The sequence below is a fragment of the Procambarus clarkii genome, chromosome 90 (genome assembly GCF_040958095.1).
Source record: "Procambarus clarkii isolate CNS0578487 chromosome 90, FALCON_Pclarkii_2.0, whole genome shotgun sequence".
Taxonomy (NCBI): domain Eukaryota; kingdom Metazoa; phylum Arthropoda; class Malacostraca; order Decapoda; family Cambaridae; genus Procambarus; species Procambarus clarkii.
In genome coordinates this window covers 9,864,009-9,880,866 of record NC_091239.1, presented here as the reverse complement: position 1 = coordinate 9,880,866, position 16,858 = coordinate 9,864,009, and the positions used below count along the sequence as shown (strand labels likewise).

At 48.1% G+C, this 16,858-nt stretch overlaps 1 protein-coding gene across 5 annotated transcripts in view; it reads left to right on the top strand.

Moving 5' to 3' along the window:
• Positions 1-16,858, top strand: part of LOC138349737 (leupaxin-like) — a 247,915-nt gene that overhangs the window by 68,928 nt on the left and 162,129 nt on the right. For 4 of the 5 annotated variants that reach the window (XM_069318335.1, XM_069318337.1, XM_069318333.1 and 1 more), the window contains exon 2: positions 950-1,864. The exons of the other annotated variant lie outside the window; for it this stretch is intronic. In XM_069318335.1, the coding sequence (XP_069174436.1) occupies positions 1,273-1,864 (592 nt within the window). In that variant the 5' untranslated portion in view covers positions 950-1,272. The remainder of the gene's footprint in view (positions 1-949; positions 1,865-16,858) is intronic. 5 annotated transcript variants of the gene reach the window in all.

Below are 16,858 nucleotides of genomic sequence, written 5' to 3'. Positions count from 1 at the left end.
ACAAGGATAGCGTCAAATTAAGATAAAATTAAGAACAAATTAAGGCAGCGTCTGGGATGCTGTCGGACGCAGGTTCGAATCCTCGTCACGGCCCTTGTGGATTTGTTTAAGTCTCTTCATGTTAAGTTCATTTGTGTTTCCAACGCTGACCTTTGATAGGTTGGGTCGTGCTTGGTTCTGTTTCGATTCGTATTTGGTTTATTGTTTTGTCCATGTATTTTTGGGTTGGTATTATTAAGGTTAAAAGTATTGATTCTCCAAGTGTAATTCTGTATTCTGGAATCGTTAACCTGTTTTCCTATCTATTGTTGCTTCCGGGAAGCAATGTCTCCCGCGCCCCGGTCTCTGGCCAGGCCTCTGTGGTCTGATCAATCAGGCTCTTTGACGCCGCGGCTTGGTACTCTTTAATTTCCAATTCTCATTAAAAATTCTTCATTGCTTTCCAGTTCTCATATATGTGCAGGCTTCTTGTCCCCAACAAAATTAATTAAATTACTTGTATCAGTTTCACAAGACAATCACAACCCAGCCCAGATACACTCAATGGTTTGTTTTTTCTTCCAAGCAAGTCGGTTTTTTCCTTAAAGTAATATAGATGCCAAGAGTCGTTAGCCTCGATGCCTTTGTATACCATAACTCTGATTTTGTTTCTTGATTTTAGTTCCTTATTTTCGCTTTTCAATCAGTATTTTTTGAGTGATTTGATCTCTTGATGGCTTCGGAAAATTATATTTTGTGGTTTCATTTTTTTTTCATTTTATTGTTAATATATTCTGTTGGAATGTTAGGGCATTTTAATTAATTCTAATTTGGAATCAGGTTAAGGTATGTGTGTGTGTGTTTTAAAAACCTTGATGAGAGGTATTGAGTATGATACACGCCAAGGTGTGGTGTCATAACGTGTACCTAAGCTAACCCTCCCAACTGATAATCTTGACTTAACTTGCAGATCAAGAGATTAATGGCGTCGACAGTGTGAAGTTGCATACCTCTTGCGCCCTTGCTGAGCCTAAGAGCAACAAGAGGGCGCGTCCTAGCCTGGTGACTCGGCTGGTCCTCGGGGTCCAGCTCGTGTCAACGGCTTCTGCACCTCCGCGGGTTTCTTCAACTCGTGTAGTGTTGTGTTGCTGGTTGGCAAAACTAGAAAATAGTGATAGTGCAACTTGCGCACTTACAGCGCATCGTTCGGCGGTAGTGCAGATGCGATTCGCTTGATTTAGTGATTCATTTCTTCTGGTAAGGTGTAGTTTGCGGTAGCCAGAAGCCGTCAAGATGGTTCTGCTGTGGACACAGCACGATGGGGAGCGCCTCGAACCTCAGCCCACGGATGATATCGTCCAAGAACACCGCAAGGATGACCCCTTACAGCAGCAGCAGCAGGCCAACAAGAACCTCAAGGGTGAGGTTGGTTCCACTTCTCAGGCCGGCGCATCTCCCGTCTCATCCACAGCTCAAGTGGATGATCTGAGCGCCGGTGTCATCCCCTCAGAGAAGCATTTGGTGACCCTCTGTCAAGTCTCAGAGATCATGGATAGGAAGAAGAGTAGCACCTTCATCTCTCCTTCTGTCTCTCCTGCGACTAGCTCCTCCTCGACCTCTCCCTCTCCTCCTCCAACCTCCAGCACTGCCACCCCCACCAGCGACCTGATGGAGGTGGTGTCGGTGGAAACACTGGAGGCTGCGGCACTGGAGAGTGCCTCCCGCGTGGCTCTAAGTAAGACCTCGACGCTGGGCCCATCAGCAGGCCTCGAGGAGGAAGAGTCGGAGGAGGAGCCAGGCAGAAAGAAGAAGAGCCACAAGAGAAAGTTCTACACCCTTCCCAGGAACTGGAAGAGCAAAGCTGCCGACTTCATCATGACTAAAGGTAGAGTGACGACCCCAGGAGTCGAGCCCCAGACTCCTCAACTTTGTTTCAGTAGCATTTCCATGTGGTACAATATATCCTTGTTCTTCATTTACCTCTTGTGTTTCAGAGTCTTCCTGTAGTATCCCTGGTTAAGGGGGTACCAGCTTCAGGTTTACTGTTGTCAGTGTAGGTAAATACAGGAAAAATGTATACTAACCTTATAATGGAACATGATTACTGTAAACTCGTATGTCTGCATCTGACCTTTTTACTACGAGTAAACCTAGGGTCTACAGTGAGAGGTTACCACAATACAAGTCAAATGTAGTCTACTATCATCATCATTGGTGTTGTGATTGGTCTAAGGCGTGTTCAAGCAACCTCTGATTGTAGAGCGGTTCAGTTTCTGCATGTCCTTACAAACTCGCATCAAGTTGTTTATATAAACACAACTTAATATATAAATGTACGCATTTATATATCCATTGTTCTTGTCCGACCGCGAATTGTATTATACAATAGTGCACATTTGGGAACATATCCCAAGTGTTGCCTGAACACCTGTGTCACGTCGGGCAGGTGTTGAATTTTGCAAAGCCCGTTTGATTCACAGGTCGCGTCGCGTTAGACAATAGTTGAGGCGTAGTTCATTAGGTTTAATTTGCAGTTGTTTAAACGTTGTTGTGGATATGTGGAACTGCGGGTCGCTCCAAGTAACAGTCTGTTGGATCAAGTTACTCCAAATCAAGCCTGGCCCCGGGCTTGGGAAATACAAGAACTCCCAGGACTCAATATTGGTATACCATGGGGTAGAACGTTCAAAAAACGATTGTTGGAAAAAACTGTCCACTCGCTACGTACGCCTCTATCCACTCACGCTTCCAGCCACTTTCACTATCACACATATAAATAATGATTGGTTGTGTCACTTCCTGTCCTACATACAGCATCTGCCCGCTCTCAGCTGGGGATGATAGCACCAGCTGGCTACGGCCACAGCACCAGCTGGCTTGGCTACGGCCACAGCACCAGCTGGCTGGCTTGTATCCGGAGGGTTGGGGGAGTTGTGGGAGTATTCTCTCTTTGTGTGTGTGTGGTTGGTCGTGGTGGTTGTGGCGGCGGTTGTCATGGTAGTGGTGGGAACGACTGTGGCAGCAGAAGCTGTTGTGGGAAGGAGAGGAGGAGGAGGAGGAGGGGTTAATGACTTGTTTGCGATTACCATGATACCTGAAGACGCCTCCTTCTCACACCTCTCACTTCTCGACCATCCTTGCACACTATGCACCCTCTTGCCTGCTCTTCTCTGCCTGCCCACCCTTGCCCACTACTCATCCCTTGTCCAGCGTGCTGGGTAGCGCCCAGCTGTGATCACATAAAATATATACGATATTGTAAAGTAATATTAGTAAATGGGATGTGGCAAGTGACTGTATGAAGCCGGAGGTGGGATTACAATATTTGTCCAGTCTAAAAGGGGGGCGCTTGTCCAGTCTAAAAGGGGGCGCTTGTCCAGTCTAATAGGGGGGCGCTTGTCCAGTCTAAAAGGGGGGCGCTTGTCCAGTCTAAAAGGGGGCGCTTGTCCAGTCTAATAGGGGGGCGCTTGTCCAGTCTAAAAGGGGGCGCTTGTCCAGTCTAAAAGGGGGCGCTTGTCCAGTCTAAAAGGGGGCGCTTGTCCAGTCTAAAAGGGGGCGCTTGTCCAGTCTAAAAGGGGGCGCTTGTCCAGTCTAAAAGGGGGCGCTTGTCCAGTCTAAAAGGGGGCGCTTGTCCAGTCTAAAAGGGGGCGCTTGTCCAGTCTAAAAGGGGGCGCTTGTCCAGTCTAAAAGGGGGCGCTTGTCCAGTCTAAAAGGGGGGCGCTTGTCCAGTCTTAACGGGCACTATTCCTCCTGCCATTCCAATTTTCCATTGGGACAACCTTCCACGCTAGTCCCTAGGCGTTACCATGGGACTATCTCTCCATCAGTAGCGACTTACCAAGTGTGTGTGTGTGGGGGGGGGGGCGGCTGCGTCCTTCCCCGCACCGCTCCCGCGCGAATGATCATGGGACTAATATAACATGACTGCCATATTTTATGAGGCTAAGAGAGTGTACATTGACGGTGTCATGGAGGAGGCAGACGGGACGTGACAGCCAAGGAACGTGACAGCCAAGAGACGTGACAGCAAGACCAGGGTCTCGAATCTTAGACGCATTTCCCCTGCTCACAAATGGTTATGGTGGGAATTTGCAGGGATGGCCGCCGGGCTCTCTAATTTGAGTAGTTGTAATGAGAACAGTTTTCCCAAGATTTGGAAATGTGAGAGTTGTGTATTTCCAGCTCTTACGGTTCGTAATAGTTTTGTTGGACACCGAATTGTGAATGTTGAAGAGTCTTTAAAGACTGGCAATTGTTATTGTCTGTTGACGACAGCATTACCTTGACGTTATATTGACTATATAACGTCAAAGTGAATGTGTATAATATATATTTGTATATATAATATTTATTTTCAGTGATGTTGCAGTATTTTTTAATCGAATGTTTGATATATTCTGGTATGGAATCTTTTGGGGTTTATTCCATATTTAGGGATTATGGAATCTTTAGGGTTTATATATATAATGTTAGAGGCGCGGTCATTGACCAAAGTTACGAAACTGAATAATAGCGACCAGCGGAGCTCTTGCGGCAGCGGGCGGTCTACTTTGCCTTTCCCACTAACGAGCGAAGTGGCTAGTTTACCTGTTACACCTCTAGCTCTGTATTTCTTGGTGGTTACTTTACCTGATATATCTCAAGCTCTGTAATTTTTTCGTGGTTGGTTTACCTAATACTCCTTTAGCTCTGTATTTGTTCACTTCTAAGTACTAACAACTTTGGGCTAATAAATGTTAATTTAATCTGGTGAATTTGCGTCTGAGTATTTAATGCTAAATAATATACAACTTTATCATTCGGCGGCATTCAAAGTCTCCAACACTGCCAGGAGAAACGTTTATTGCAAAACCCGTCATGCGTAGCCTTGCAACAGGTGAAAGACGGGTCTTTATCGGTGTTTTCTGAGCAAGGTTAGAAGCTAGTGTCTTGGGGCTAGCCTGATCAAACTTTGCACGGTGATTGATGACGGGTAGGTGCCCAACATGGGCCGACCTGCTAAAATACCTAACGAGGGTTAATTTTTGTGTGGTGGTGGTTGTTGGCGGTGTCGCATGAGCTTCGGTAAATGAGAAGAAGATTCATGTACGCTCACGGGCGAGGGAGCGCGCATGTAAACACCACCACACCCGCCATCTGTCGGCGAGGCGGAAACTGTGACCAGCTGCTGTTTCCGGCTTGTGTGTCTACCACTTTCTGCCTCACATCCCCTACCCCCACATCCCCTACCCCCCCTGAGCCTACCACATCCCCTACCCCCTCCCCACACTGCTCACCCCCCTTATCCCCCCCCTACCACACACCCTCACCCCCACAACACCCTCACAACCCCCCTCTATAGACGGTAGAGCGACGGTCTAGCTTTATGCAGGTCGGAGTTCAATCCCCGACCGTCCATGTGGTTGGTCACCATTCCTTTCCCCCCGTCCCATCCTAAATCCTTATCCTGATCCCTTCCAAGTGCTATATTGTCGTCATGGCTTGGTACTTTACCCCTGATAGTTCCCTCACATCCCCCTCACCCCCCACCTACCCCAACCCTCCTCCTTCCCCCTCCCCCCTACACATCCCCCACCTCAATTTGTACAGAAGTAAAGATCTGCTTTCTCTGGCTGTCTGGCGCTCTGGTGTGTACACCCCGTGAGCTCCCGCGTGCTGTAGTGTAGGCGCTGGACGGCTCCACAACTTCTCTAAGGTTTACTGCAATCAAATAATCTTAATGTAAAGTGACTCAGTTTCTCAAGTTCTAGCAAAAGTGGTCCTCGAAATGGTCCACACTATACACACCTGACTAACCAGCAAGTGTGTGTGTGTGTGTGTGTGTGTGTGTGTGTGTGTGTGTGTGTGTGTGTGTGTGTGTGTGTGTGTGTGTGTGTGTGTGTGTGTGTGTGTGTGTGTGTGTGTGAGGGGGGGGTGGGAGGCACAACCACTGCTCAAGACACCGTGAATGTGTCAGTACTGCTGACGTCATCACCAGGAGGTCACAGGCGGAGCTGTTATTCACGTGTAGAGCAGAGCAGAGCAGAGGGGTGGGTGTGGGAGGTGTCAAAGCAGAAAGGAAGAGGGGTGGAAGGCTGCTAGTGGTGTAGGAGAAAAACACAGCTACACTTGTACAAGGTTTACGGGATCACCATAGCCCGTGCTACATGGACATTTCGTTCTGAGTAGCTAAATCTAAAACACTACTTGTACAAGGTGCCAGTCCCTGTGCCTCTGTAACACCTGCCCAGTGCTCACTACTCCCTCAAACCTCTAAACACTTCAGGCAGAGCCGAACAGGGCTCTATGAGGCTCTGCGGAACATCTCCCACAATACGACTCAAACAATCTTAAGAGCTCTATGACTCGGAGTAAAATAAGTGAAAATCGGGCTGCAATATGCATGTGGAGTGCGAAATACCACGTATCATAAGTAGTATCCCTTGATTGTTTCCAGCGTAGGTTAGACATGTATATGAATGAGATTGGGTGGATATATATAGAAGCTGCCTCGTACAGGCCAATAGGCCTTCTGCAGTTACCTTCATTCTTATGTTCTTATCAAGGCGAGATGCGCCCCGCCCTCTTCCCAAAGCTTGTGGCCCAAGAGCTTAGATCTAGTGGATGGAGTGTAGTGTTGGGAGCCACGGAGGAAGTCAAGGATGGACCGTGGCTGGTGAAACTGGGGAATACTCAGGGCTGTGGTTGGCGGCCACCCCCTGAGAGAGTAGAGGCTTCCACTAAGTCACCATCGTCTCCTCTTTAAGGGGAAGACTCCTAGAGACACACACAGAGGCTTCCACTAAGTCACCATCGTCTCCTCTCTAAGGGGGCAGACTCCTGGAGATGCACACAGGCTTCCACTAAGTCACCATCGTCTCCTCTCCAAGGGGGAGACACCTGGAGACACACACAGAGGCTTCCACTAAGTCACCATCGTCTCCTCTCTAAGGGGGAGACTCCTGGAGATACACACAGGCTTCCCCTAAGTCACCATCGTCTTCTCCCTAAGGGGGAGATGCCTAGAGATAAACACAGGCTTCCCCTAAGTCACCATCGTCTTCTCCCTAAGGGGGAGATGCCTAGAGATACACACAGGCTTCCAGTAAGTCACCATCGTCTCCTCTTTAAGGGGCAGACTCCTAGACACAGGCAGACTGGGATTTGTGGGTGTCGCTATTTTTCTTTGAGGATTGGCGTGACCACAATTTTTTTTTGTTGGGTCACAAGAAGCGGCATTATTATTTTTTTCCCGTGGGAAAGTTGGCAGAAACAGTGTGGTTCCTGCGACTGTGAGTGACGAGCAGTATTGTATGTTCTTATGGGAACTCTGGACTCGTCACCATCTGGACTTGTCACCAAGTGTACTTGATGGATATCTTGCTGGACCCCCTCCTTCCGTCCACCTCAATTTTGATATCAAGTGAGTATGTGCTTGATGGGGTTCTGGGAGTTGTTCTACTCCCCAAGCCCGGCCCGAGGCCAGGCTTGACTTGTGTGAGTTTGATCCACCGGGATGTTGCTTGGAGCGGCCCGCAGGCTGCTCAGATATCATAGACTGTCTGTCAGTCAATCTAGACGGTCAGTCTAGACAAATAGTATAGTCAGACAGGCCGCTCCTTACCCCAAACTGCTTGAGTACAAGAGTAGGTAGCATTTAACTCCTCTTAGTAGGCTGCGAACTTGCCCTTCCCATAGTTCTTAATGAGCCTTTCCCACAAGCTTTTCCTGGAACACGATCTACCAATCGGAATATTCCCAGACCCCCCCCCCCTCGCTTCGAATTGCTTCCGAGTGAACAGGAGCAAACAGTTATGGATTGGTTCCCAGTCAATCCTCCCCGGGTTTTGTGTATGTGGTCGTTTCTTGCGAGTCCTACCTACCCCCCTAAAATACATCCTCTTCTTCTAGCTTAAAGAATTCAATTGTATTGTGTGTATTAGATAGCATGACGAGTCTTTAAAAAATGTGGGTGGCGAGGCTGCTGTCTCCTGCTTGACCGTGACGGGCCTGCGCACGCGCACTCCCCCAGCAGCAGGGGGGGGGGACGCAGTTGAAGCTGGGAAGGACGCAGAAAGTGAAGCAGGGATGGAGGCACGTCAGAGGTAGCTGGGAGAGTAATGCTTCGCCAGCAATTTGGTCTTGTATGTTGACCAGATCACACACTCTAGAAGGTGAAGGGACGACGGCGTTTCGACGACTTCTCAATCGACTTGAGAATGGTCCAGGACGGACCGAAACGTCGTCGTCCCTTCACCTTCTAGTGTGTGGTCTGGTCAACATTCTTTAGCCACGTTATTGTGACTCATCGCCTGCATTTGGTCTCGTATCCTGGCCTAGGACTGGGCACCAGTTCTTAGCTGTTCGCCCCCTGTTCACCCAGCAGTAACAGGATGCCTGCGTGTTAACCAATTGGCTTGGTCGTGTTCCAGGACAAACTGGTGGGTCAGGCAATCTTACCATGAGCTATAAGAAGGAAAAGCTCTCAGCCTGCTGATTACGGGTTATTCATGCCCGTGCCACCTCTTGGGTGGCTTAATCTTCACCTGTCAGTCAGTCAGTCAGTCTGCTGACAGGACTCAAGTCATGTCCCTGTACCCCGCATCGAGTAAGTCCAGTCCACTCCTGGAGTGGACTCTTGTCCACTCCAGACTCTATACAAGTTGAATCCACTAACCCCTTTGGTATCTGATCCTTTCCCAGTTACTTTTTTTCGAAAGTTTGATCGTGTTATAAAGGTGTCATTTACATAATTGTAATTATGAATGTTATTTACATACACTGTACATTTACGTACTGACCGGCCTTAGGTGACTGGGGTCTGCGTCAGGTCATAGGAATTAAATTTTGGTTCATTAAGGCAGGAATTGTCACATGCAAGGTGACCTTCACTGAGGACCAGAGATTGAGGAGATATTGAGGATATTTAAGTCAAGTCAGTCGGGTTAAAAGTAAAGATGGCGATCTTGCAGTCTTTATTATCATGGCAGTTAACGTCACTTCGTGTAAGTTATTAATTGGTCGACTTTGATCTTAAGTCTTTTCATGCTAGCAGTTATGTGGCATAGTTGGAATTGGAGTCTTGCTGTGTCCCCCCCCCTCTACTTCCCCTCCCAACACCCCCCTCCCTCTCTGGCCCTAACGTTGCCCCCCCCCTCTCTCCCTCCCCACTCCCTCTCCCCCCCCCCTTGCCCCCCTCTCCCTCTTGGCCCCCCCCCCTCTCCCTCCCTTGCCCCCCTCTCTCTCTCTCTCTCTCCCCTCTCCCTCTCCCCCTCCCCCTCCCCCTTGCCTTTCCAACCCTTCCCTACCCCCCCCCCTTCCTTTTGCCCTTCCCATTCAACAGCTTCTAAGAACACACACATAACTTCGTTTAAGGTCAAGGGTAATCTTCCGTTATGACCTTTGACCTCATTACTCGGGATGACTTCGTTGCTCTCTCATTTCACCTCCCCCTTCCCCCCTCCTCCTCAGGACCTCCCCCCCCCAAGGTCTTCCGTCCCCCCCCCCCTCGAATCACACAACTTCGCATGTTAATAACATGGAGAACATAAGAACAAAGGTAACTGCAGAAGGCCTATTGGCCCATACGAGGCAGCTCCTATTTATAACCACCCAATCCCACTCGTATACATGTCCAACCCGCGCTTGAAGCAATCGAGGGACCCCACCTCCACCACGTTACTCAGTAATTGGTTCCACAAATCTACAACCCTGTTACCCAATCAGTATTTACCCAAGTCTTTCCTAAATCTAAATTTATCCAATTTATACCCATTGTTTCGTGTTCTGTCTTGTGTTGATACTTTTAATACCCCCCTTGTTCTGTCCATTCATCCACCTGTAAACCTCTATGGAGACTCAACCTTAAATAATACATTTCCTAACTTATTTAAATCAAACGCTCGAGGAAGCTAACTTGAGATTTTTTTTTTTAGCAAATAGCGCGTCGATTGGGTTAAACGGAGCCCGTTCTTTTAATTTGCTAGAACGTATAAAATCCAACCTACTAACAGAACCAGGAGCGTACGAACCAAAACAATTCATCAAACGTATCGAGTCCGATGCATAGAAAACGTTGATATTTGTGAGCCGTTACTGTTCATAGCAGGTTGTATTTGAGGCGTTGGTAAGACCATGACTTAACGCGCCAAGCCCTGTGGACTATGACTACTGAGCGCTGTCCGCTAGGCCGACCTTGTGTGTACTCACCTAGTTGTGCTTGCGGGAATTGACTTCTGCTCTTTCTGCCCGCCTCTCAACTGTCAATCAACTGTTTCTACTACTACTGTTTTTTTTTCTCCCTCTCTCTCTCCACACCACCACACACCCCAGGAAGCAGCCCGTGACAGCTGACTAACTCCCAGGTACCTATTTACTGCTAGGTAACAGGGGCATAGGGTGAAACTGTCCATCGGTTCTCGCCGGCGCCCGGGATCGAACCCGGGACCACAGGATCAAGTGTCCAGCATGCTGTCCGTTCGGCCACCAGCTCCCTAGTGTGTGTGTGTGTGTGTGTGTGTGTGGAAGGGAGAGGGGGGGGGTGTCTCGAGGAGATGTGTGGGAGGGGGTGGGGGGGGATATATAGCGATTCCCGTTCGTTGACCAAAGTTCGACTTCCGTTTTGCTGGGTCTAGTGGTCCATGGTTTCTAATTGCTCACTTGCCTACCTGTGCTCTCCTCCTACGTGTGCTTGCAGGGTCGAGCCTCGCCTCTCGGGCCCCGCCTTTCCACCACCAGTAGTTCAATTCAGTAACTTTTTTTTTTTACTTATTTTCTTATATTTTCATTTAAAACCATATCGACTTGGCTTAGAGTACTTCCTCATAGTTCTACTCCAGTCGTTGCATGACAGGTGGTGAAGGAAGATTATCATGTAACACTACATCTGCTATCCACTATATCTACTACATTGTAACACTGTACTCTAAAATTGTAAACTAGATTATTCTGATTAATACCAATATATACTGAGTAACACTTCCTACTCGTTGCACTTGGTAACACTTTGTTATTGAGCACTGGGTATTCATTTAACGTAATATGAACTGATATATAATGTACCACTGATGGTTACACAGGAACCAAAGGTACCCTTCCAAGGAAATGCTAAACAGATAACAAATTAATCAATTACGCTGCCACCATCCTGCCTGACCATTAGTTATATCAAGCAATGAGACAAATATTGTTTGACTTGGAGAGTCCAATTTTTTTTAACTGTCATTAATTACAGGTCAGTTGTTAACTATACATAGAGGAATTTGAAAGGTTCCAGATAATTGACACGAGGGGAAAGTTTAACATGAGTTAACTGAGAACAAAATATGATATTCACTAACTATAAGCCCTACTCTAACACTGGCAAATGTTAAGTAATTTAGACATGGAAAAATACCGTCAGAGATCACACATTACCTTCAGACCACTGCCTCTCGATCTGGTGGATTCTGTCTCTCCCTTCCTGGCTGTGTGATGGATGTTCTCACAGACCAGCCCTCCACTCTGGTACCCAGCACTCTCTCCCCCTAACTCCCCCACAGGGGGGCATATATACACGCCCCCTTGACTGACACACCCCCTATCAGCTGGAGAATAAGGGGTGGGGGAGATGTGCTGTTACTTACCTACATTGAGGGGGGTGTATTACCATACACCTCTTCAAGGATGGGAATTATTAATTATGGGGAGTGTAAGGGGGGAGAAACATTTTCCCCTCACCCGAATGTTGACACAGCCAACACTCCCCCTGCAGGTGATTGACCTCTGACCTGGCAGAAAGGGGGTAGATCCCTGCTGTTTACACGTAAGAAACTGGGAGGTCTAATTCCATTACAATGTTTGACAAGATTATCATGAAATATCACATACTTGAAACTAGCTGACTGAGACTAGCCCAAGAATATTTTTAATTTTGAAAGACGATCCAGAGGTCAACTGGGCTGACCTCTTGGAGAAGGCTTCCCTGGGTGTGAACTCTTGGGGGGGGGATGGGGACATGGGTGTTACAATCACATGACATAGGTGAATGGGTGAAGCAAGATTGACACATGACACAGGTGGTAGAGAAGCAAGATCTCATGACACAGGGGGGGGGGGTGAAGCAAGATTGACACATGACACAGGTGGTAGAGAAGCAAGATCTCATGACACGGGGGGTGAAGCAAGATTGACACATGACACAGGTGGTAGAGAAGCAAGATCTCATGACACAGGTGGGGGGGGGAGCAAGATAGACACAAGACACAGGTGGTAGAGAAGCAAGATCTCATGATACAGGTGGGGGGGGGCAAGATACACATGACACACACCTCAGTAGGGCTGCTCCACACCTGGCTGCTCCACACCTGGCTGCGACACAGGGACTCCTGGAGCCCTCCAGACACCCAGACGACCTGCAATACCTGTCTAACTGGTCATTACAGGCCCACCTGGAGGCCAGCCGCTCGCTTAGTCATCTCAAACTCGTACAGTCAGCTATCCAGTAACTCGAGTCAAGCAGTTAGTCGCCCAGTGAGGTAATCGTATAGCTTACAGGGGCCATTGAGCCAGCCAAGCAATGAGCGCGGAAACCAACTAGCCAAGCCGCAAGAAAATCAAGCAAGCAGGCCAAGCAGGCAGGCAAGAATGGAAGCAAGCAAGCACTCAACCACCCATTCTGGCAAGCAATCAACCACTCGGGCATAACGTTACCCATCCAGTCCTGCCCCCCCCCATAACCCCCCCACACACACGGGAAAGAATATACTGTTCCCATAAGGCCCACAACCGGTTCTTGTTCCTTCTGAAAGTTGTCCTTCCGGTTCTCAGAGATTCCAATTGTGTGCACCTGAGCCGAATCCGCTCACCAGATTGATCAATACAGGATCTTATTGTTCCTCAAGGAGCTTTTGATGGGTCGCTGTTGTTTATTGATCGCTTATCTCTTAGGTTCTGAATTGCTTGGTTAGTTTTGCTTCCGGATTTATATATTATTAATTGACGAGTCTGGAACAAGTGGAGTACATAGTATGGAACAGGAGTACATAGACTCCTCGTTAGGTTGGTTCAATGGTAGTTTGTGGTGTTAGGTGGTGGTGTAGCTGTCATAACTGTTATGTACTTATCCCAAATCAGTTCCCCAAAATAGCTTCGTTGTGATAAATATTTTAAATTTAAATTTAACGTTTAGACTTGAAAGGTAAGGCTCAGTGACAAGGTTATTCTCTCAACACTGACCAAAGGGTCACTGTGTTCGCCTAGTTGTATTCACCTAGTTGTGCTTGAGGGGGTTGTGCTCTGCTCTTTCGGCCCGCCTCTCGACTGTCAATCAATCGACTGTTACTAACTAATACTAATTATTTTTTCACACACACCCAGACAGCAGCCCGTAGAAGCTGTCTAACTCCCAGGTACCTATTTACTGCTAGGTGACAGGGGCATTCTGGGTGAAAGAAACGTTGCCCATTTGTTTCTACCTGGTCCGGAAATCGAACCCGGGCCACAGAGCTGTCCAGAGCTGTCCAGAGCTGTCCAGAGCTGTCCAGAGCTGTCCAGAGCTGTCCAGAGCTGTCCAGAGCTGTCCAGAGCTGTCCAGAGCTGTCCAGAGCTGTCCAGAGCTGTCCAGAGCTGTCCAGAGCTGTCCAGAGCTGTCCAGAGCTGTCCAGAGCTGTCCACCGGGCCGGGCCACGCGCTGTCCACTCAGCTATCCACCCCCTCCCCTACAACCCTGTGTGTGTTGAAAGTGAAGGGGGGGGGTCATTCTTCGTGTACTCACCTAGTTGTGTTTGCGGGGGTTGAGCTCTGGCTCTTTGGTCCCGCCTATTTAAGAACGTGTATTTGGTGACCAACGCGCTCGTTCTCCTTCATCCTTATCTAAGACCAGAGATATGGTGGACCTCCTTGTTGGACCTTGAGTGATAATGGTGGTATTGGGGGGCAGAGGATAAGAGACCCGGGTACAGCCGGGTGTTCTCTCTAGTCGAGGAGACCCAGACAAACTTCAAGATCTATGTTACACGACCAAATATCCCATTCACTCCAAAACATCTACAACCTATACGGGGCTATTCATGCCCGTGCCACCACTTGTGGCGGCGTAATCTTCAACAACTCTAGTGAAGCCGAAATGGTGCAAATATGAGTCAAAATTGTTCGGTTCATATATTTTCAGTTGGTACCTATGCTGGAGCTGGAACACGGTGGTGGTGGTAATGATTCACTAATGACTTAGCAGGTAGAGCCTTCGACTCCAGACAGGTAAACAGAGACGGGCGTGCAGGCTGGAGGACTGACAGACACGGACGGGGTGAGAGTGAACCGGATAAACAAGGAAATGATGCAAGTTTGATAGAGAATGAGAGCGTTGGTTCCCCTGCTGGCGGTCAACCCAACATTGGTGGGTACAGCAACGCTCTCGCTTTTTGTGGAGCCGGGGTTCGATTCTCCAGATATTTATAGTCGTTGGGCACCGTTCCTTCACTGTCCTCGTGTCCCAGCTCCATTCACAGGGCCGTTAGAAAGAACTTTTTCAGTGTCAGAGTAGTTAACAGATGGAATGCATTAGGCAGTGATGTGGTGGAGGCTGACTCCATACACAGTTTCAAATGTAGATATGATAGAGCCCAATAGGCTCAGGAATCTGTACACCAGTTGATTGACAGTTGAGAGGCGGGACCAAAGAGCCAAAGCTCAACCCCCGCAAGCACAACTAGGTGAGTACCAACGGACACGCTGCAGCTGGGGTTCTGTGTATTCATTTCCTGCTCCAAAAAGTATCTCCGTCAGTAATTGTATCTTTTTCTCACAGAAAAATGTAATTATATATGCAGTGAGTAATACGTATGTGTGGGGGGAGGGGGGGTAGGAACTCGACTAATTACATTAACCTACCCTTCACCTGGGCTCGAACCCTGGACCCCAGAGGTGTAAAGGTAAATACAAACCTGCATCTCCTTGCAGCTGTTCGCTCTCAACACTTCCGCCCTAGTTACCACCCCCACACCTGACAACCCCCCCCCCCCCCCCTTAATCTCCCCCACCCCCCTTTTATCCCACTCTCCCCCACTCCAACTTCGCATCAGCATCAGCCTCCGGTTTTCTCTTCGTTTCAGGAAGACCTTTGTGATAACTTGATCCAACAGGCTGTTGCTTGGACGCCCGCATATCCACTACAACCTGGTTGCTCCGGCTCTTCATACAGAAACTTAAATATTTTTGTTTAATATATCCACTTTTGTTCCGGCATTATTCCTTATGTATGTTGAGAGAATATTAAAGAATGGTGAACTTCTAATGTTCCTACACTGTTCACTTGGTTATGCCTATGGCACTCCATACTCGTCACTGGGTGTGTGTGTGTGCAGATCGTCTTCTTACAAATAACGTCGCTTTTCGCTCGTACACGCGCTACGGCCAAAAATGAACGTAATTTGAAATGAAATCGGCTCACGGAAGTGACGTACTGTCCCGTTTTCTGTTTGAGTCATCCGGTTTACTCGGTAAGGTTAGGAGAGGAAACTTTTTTCAGGACTTTTTGAAACTTTAGGAAAAATTCCTGCCCTCCTAACCTACTAGAACTTACTGTTTTGGAAAAAAAATACAAAATTTTTCAATTGTTTTTTTTCATTTTCAAATTACGTCCCATTTTTCAGCCATACAGGCAAACGGCTAAATTCAGACGTAATTTTTAAGAAGACGTGTTGTATGCGCGAACACTTTATCAAATGAATACTTCCTTTATCCAGTACACAGATCCCAAGCGTCGTGTCCCCTGGGGAATTTAGTGCCTAATGTATTGTTACCCTCGTAGTGGATGCTGTCAGACGGCCATTGTATCCGGCCCTGGCTTGGTACCTGTGGAGTCACTGATACAGTGCCAGATGTATCAACGCTGGAGCCTTAAGGTTGTTGTTATAGATTCAGTTACTCGGAACAAGTTCCAAGCAGCACGGGCTATGGTGAGCCCGTAGCTTACCTGGCACAGGAGCGGGGCTGTGTCCCCGTAGCCTTGAGGGGCCGGGTGATGGGTGTATATCAATAGCTGACTCACACTCTTGTTGGAATGAGGCGGAAAATATAATATCCAGGAAGATTTGGATTATGTTCATATCCTTGGAATTAAAAATGTTCAAATATTTAAAAATTGTTGACCAATCCCCACACTAGAAAGTGAAGGGACGACGACGTTTCGGTCCGTCCTGGACCATTCTTAAGTCGGTTGTGAGATCGACTTGAGAATGATCCAGGACGGACCGAAACGTCGTCGGCCCTTCACTTTCTAGCGTGTGGTCTGGTCAACATATTTCAGCCACGTTGTGACTCCTCGTCTGCGCTTGTGTAAGTCGTTCCACTTGCCAAGATGCGGCTAGTTGACTTGACTGATGCATCTTTTGAGGAAGCTAAGCAATGGAACTCATCCTTGGTGTTAATGTGTGAAAGTCCCTCCTTCGTAGCTGCGTGCTGATGGTCTCCGGGGATCGCTAGCGAGAGTTGGTTCCATTTCTTGCAACCTTTCCCGTCGTGCTCTTAATGGAGCTGTCTCTGTCTGTCTGTCTGTCTCTGTCTGTCTGTCAACACAAAGAATGTCATCATTCTCCCAGGACCTGTTTACCATTGGTTTATTGAAGGTTTCAGTCAGATCTTGGCAGGGTTGTGTGCCTTCAGACTTCTCCAAAGCTGACACGTGTATCATACTATCAACAAGTGCAACAGATAAAGCAATTGCAGGTGCCATATTTCTAATGTTCTTGTTTGGTGGTTGTGCTAGTGGCTGGTGGTGGTGGTGGTGGTGGTTGTGCTAGTGGCTGCTGCTGGTGGTGCTGGTGGTTGTGCTAGTGGCTGCTGGTGGTGGTGGTGGTTGTGCTAGTGGCTGCTGGTGGTGGTGGTTGTGGTTGTGCTAGTGGCTGCTGGTGGTGGTGGTGGT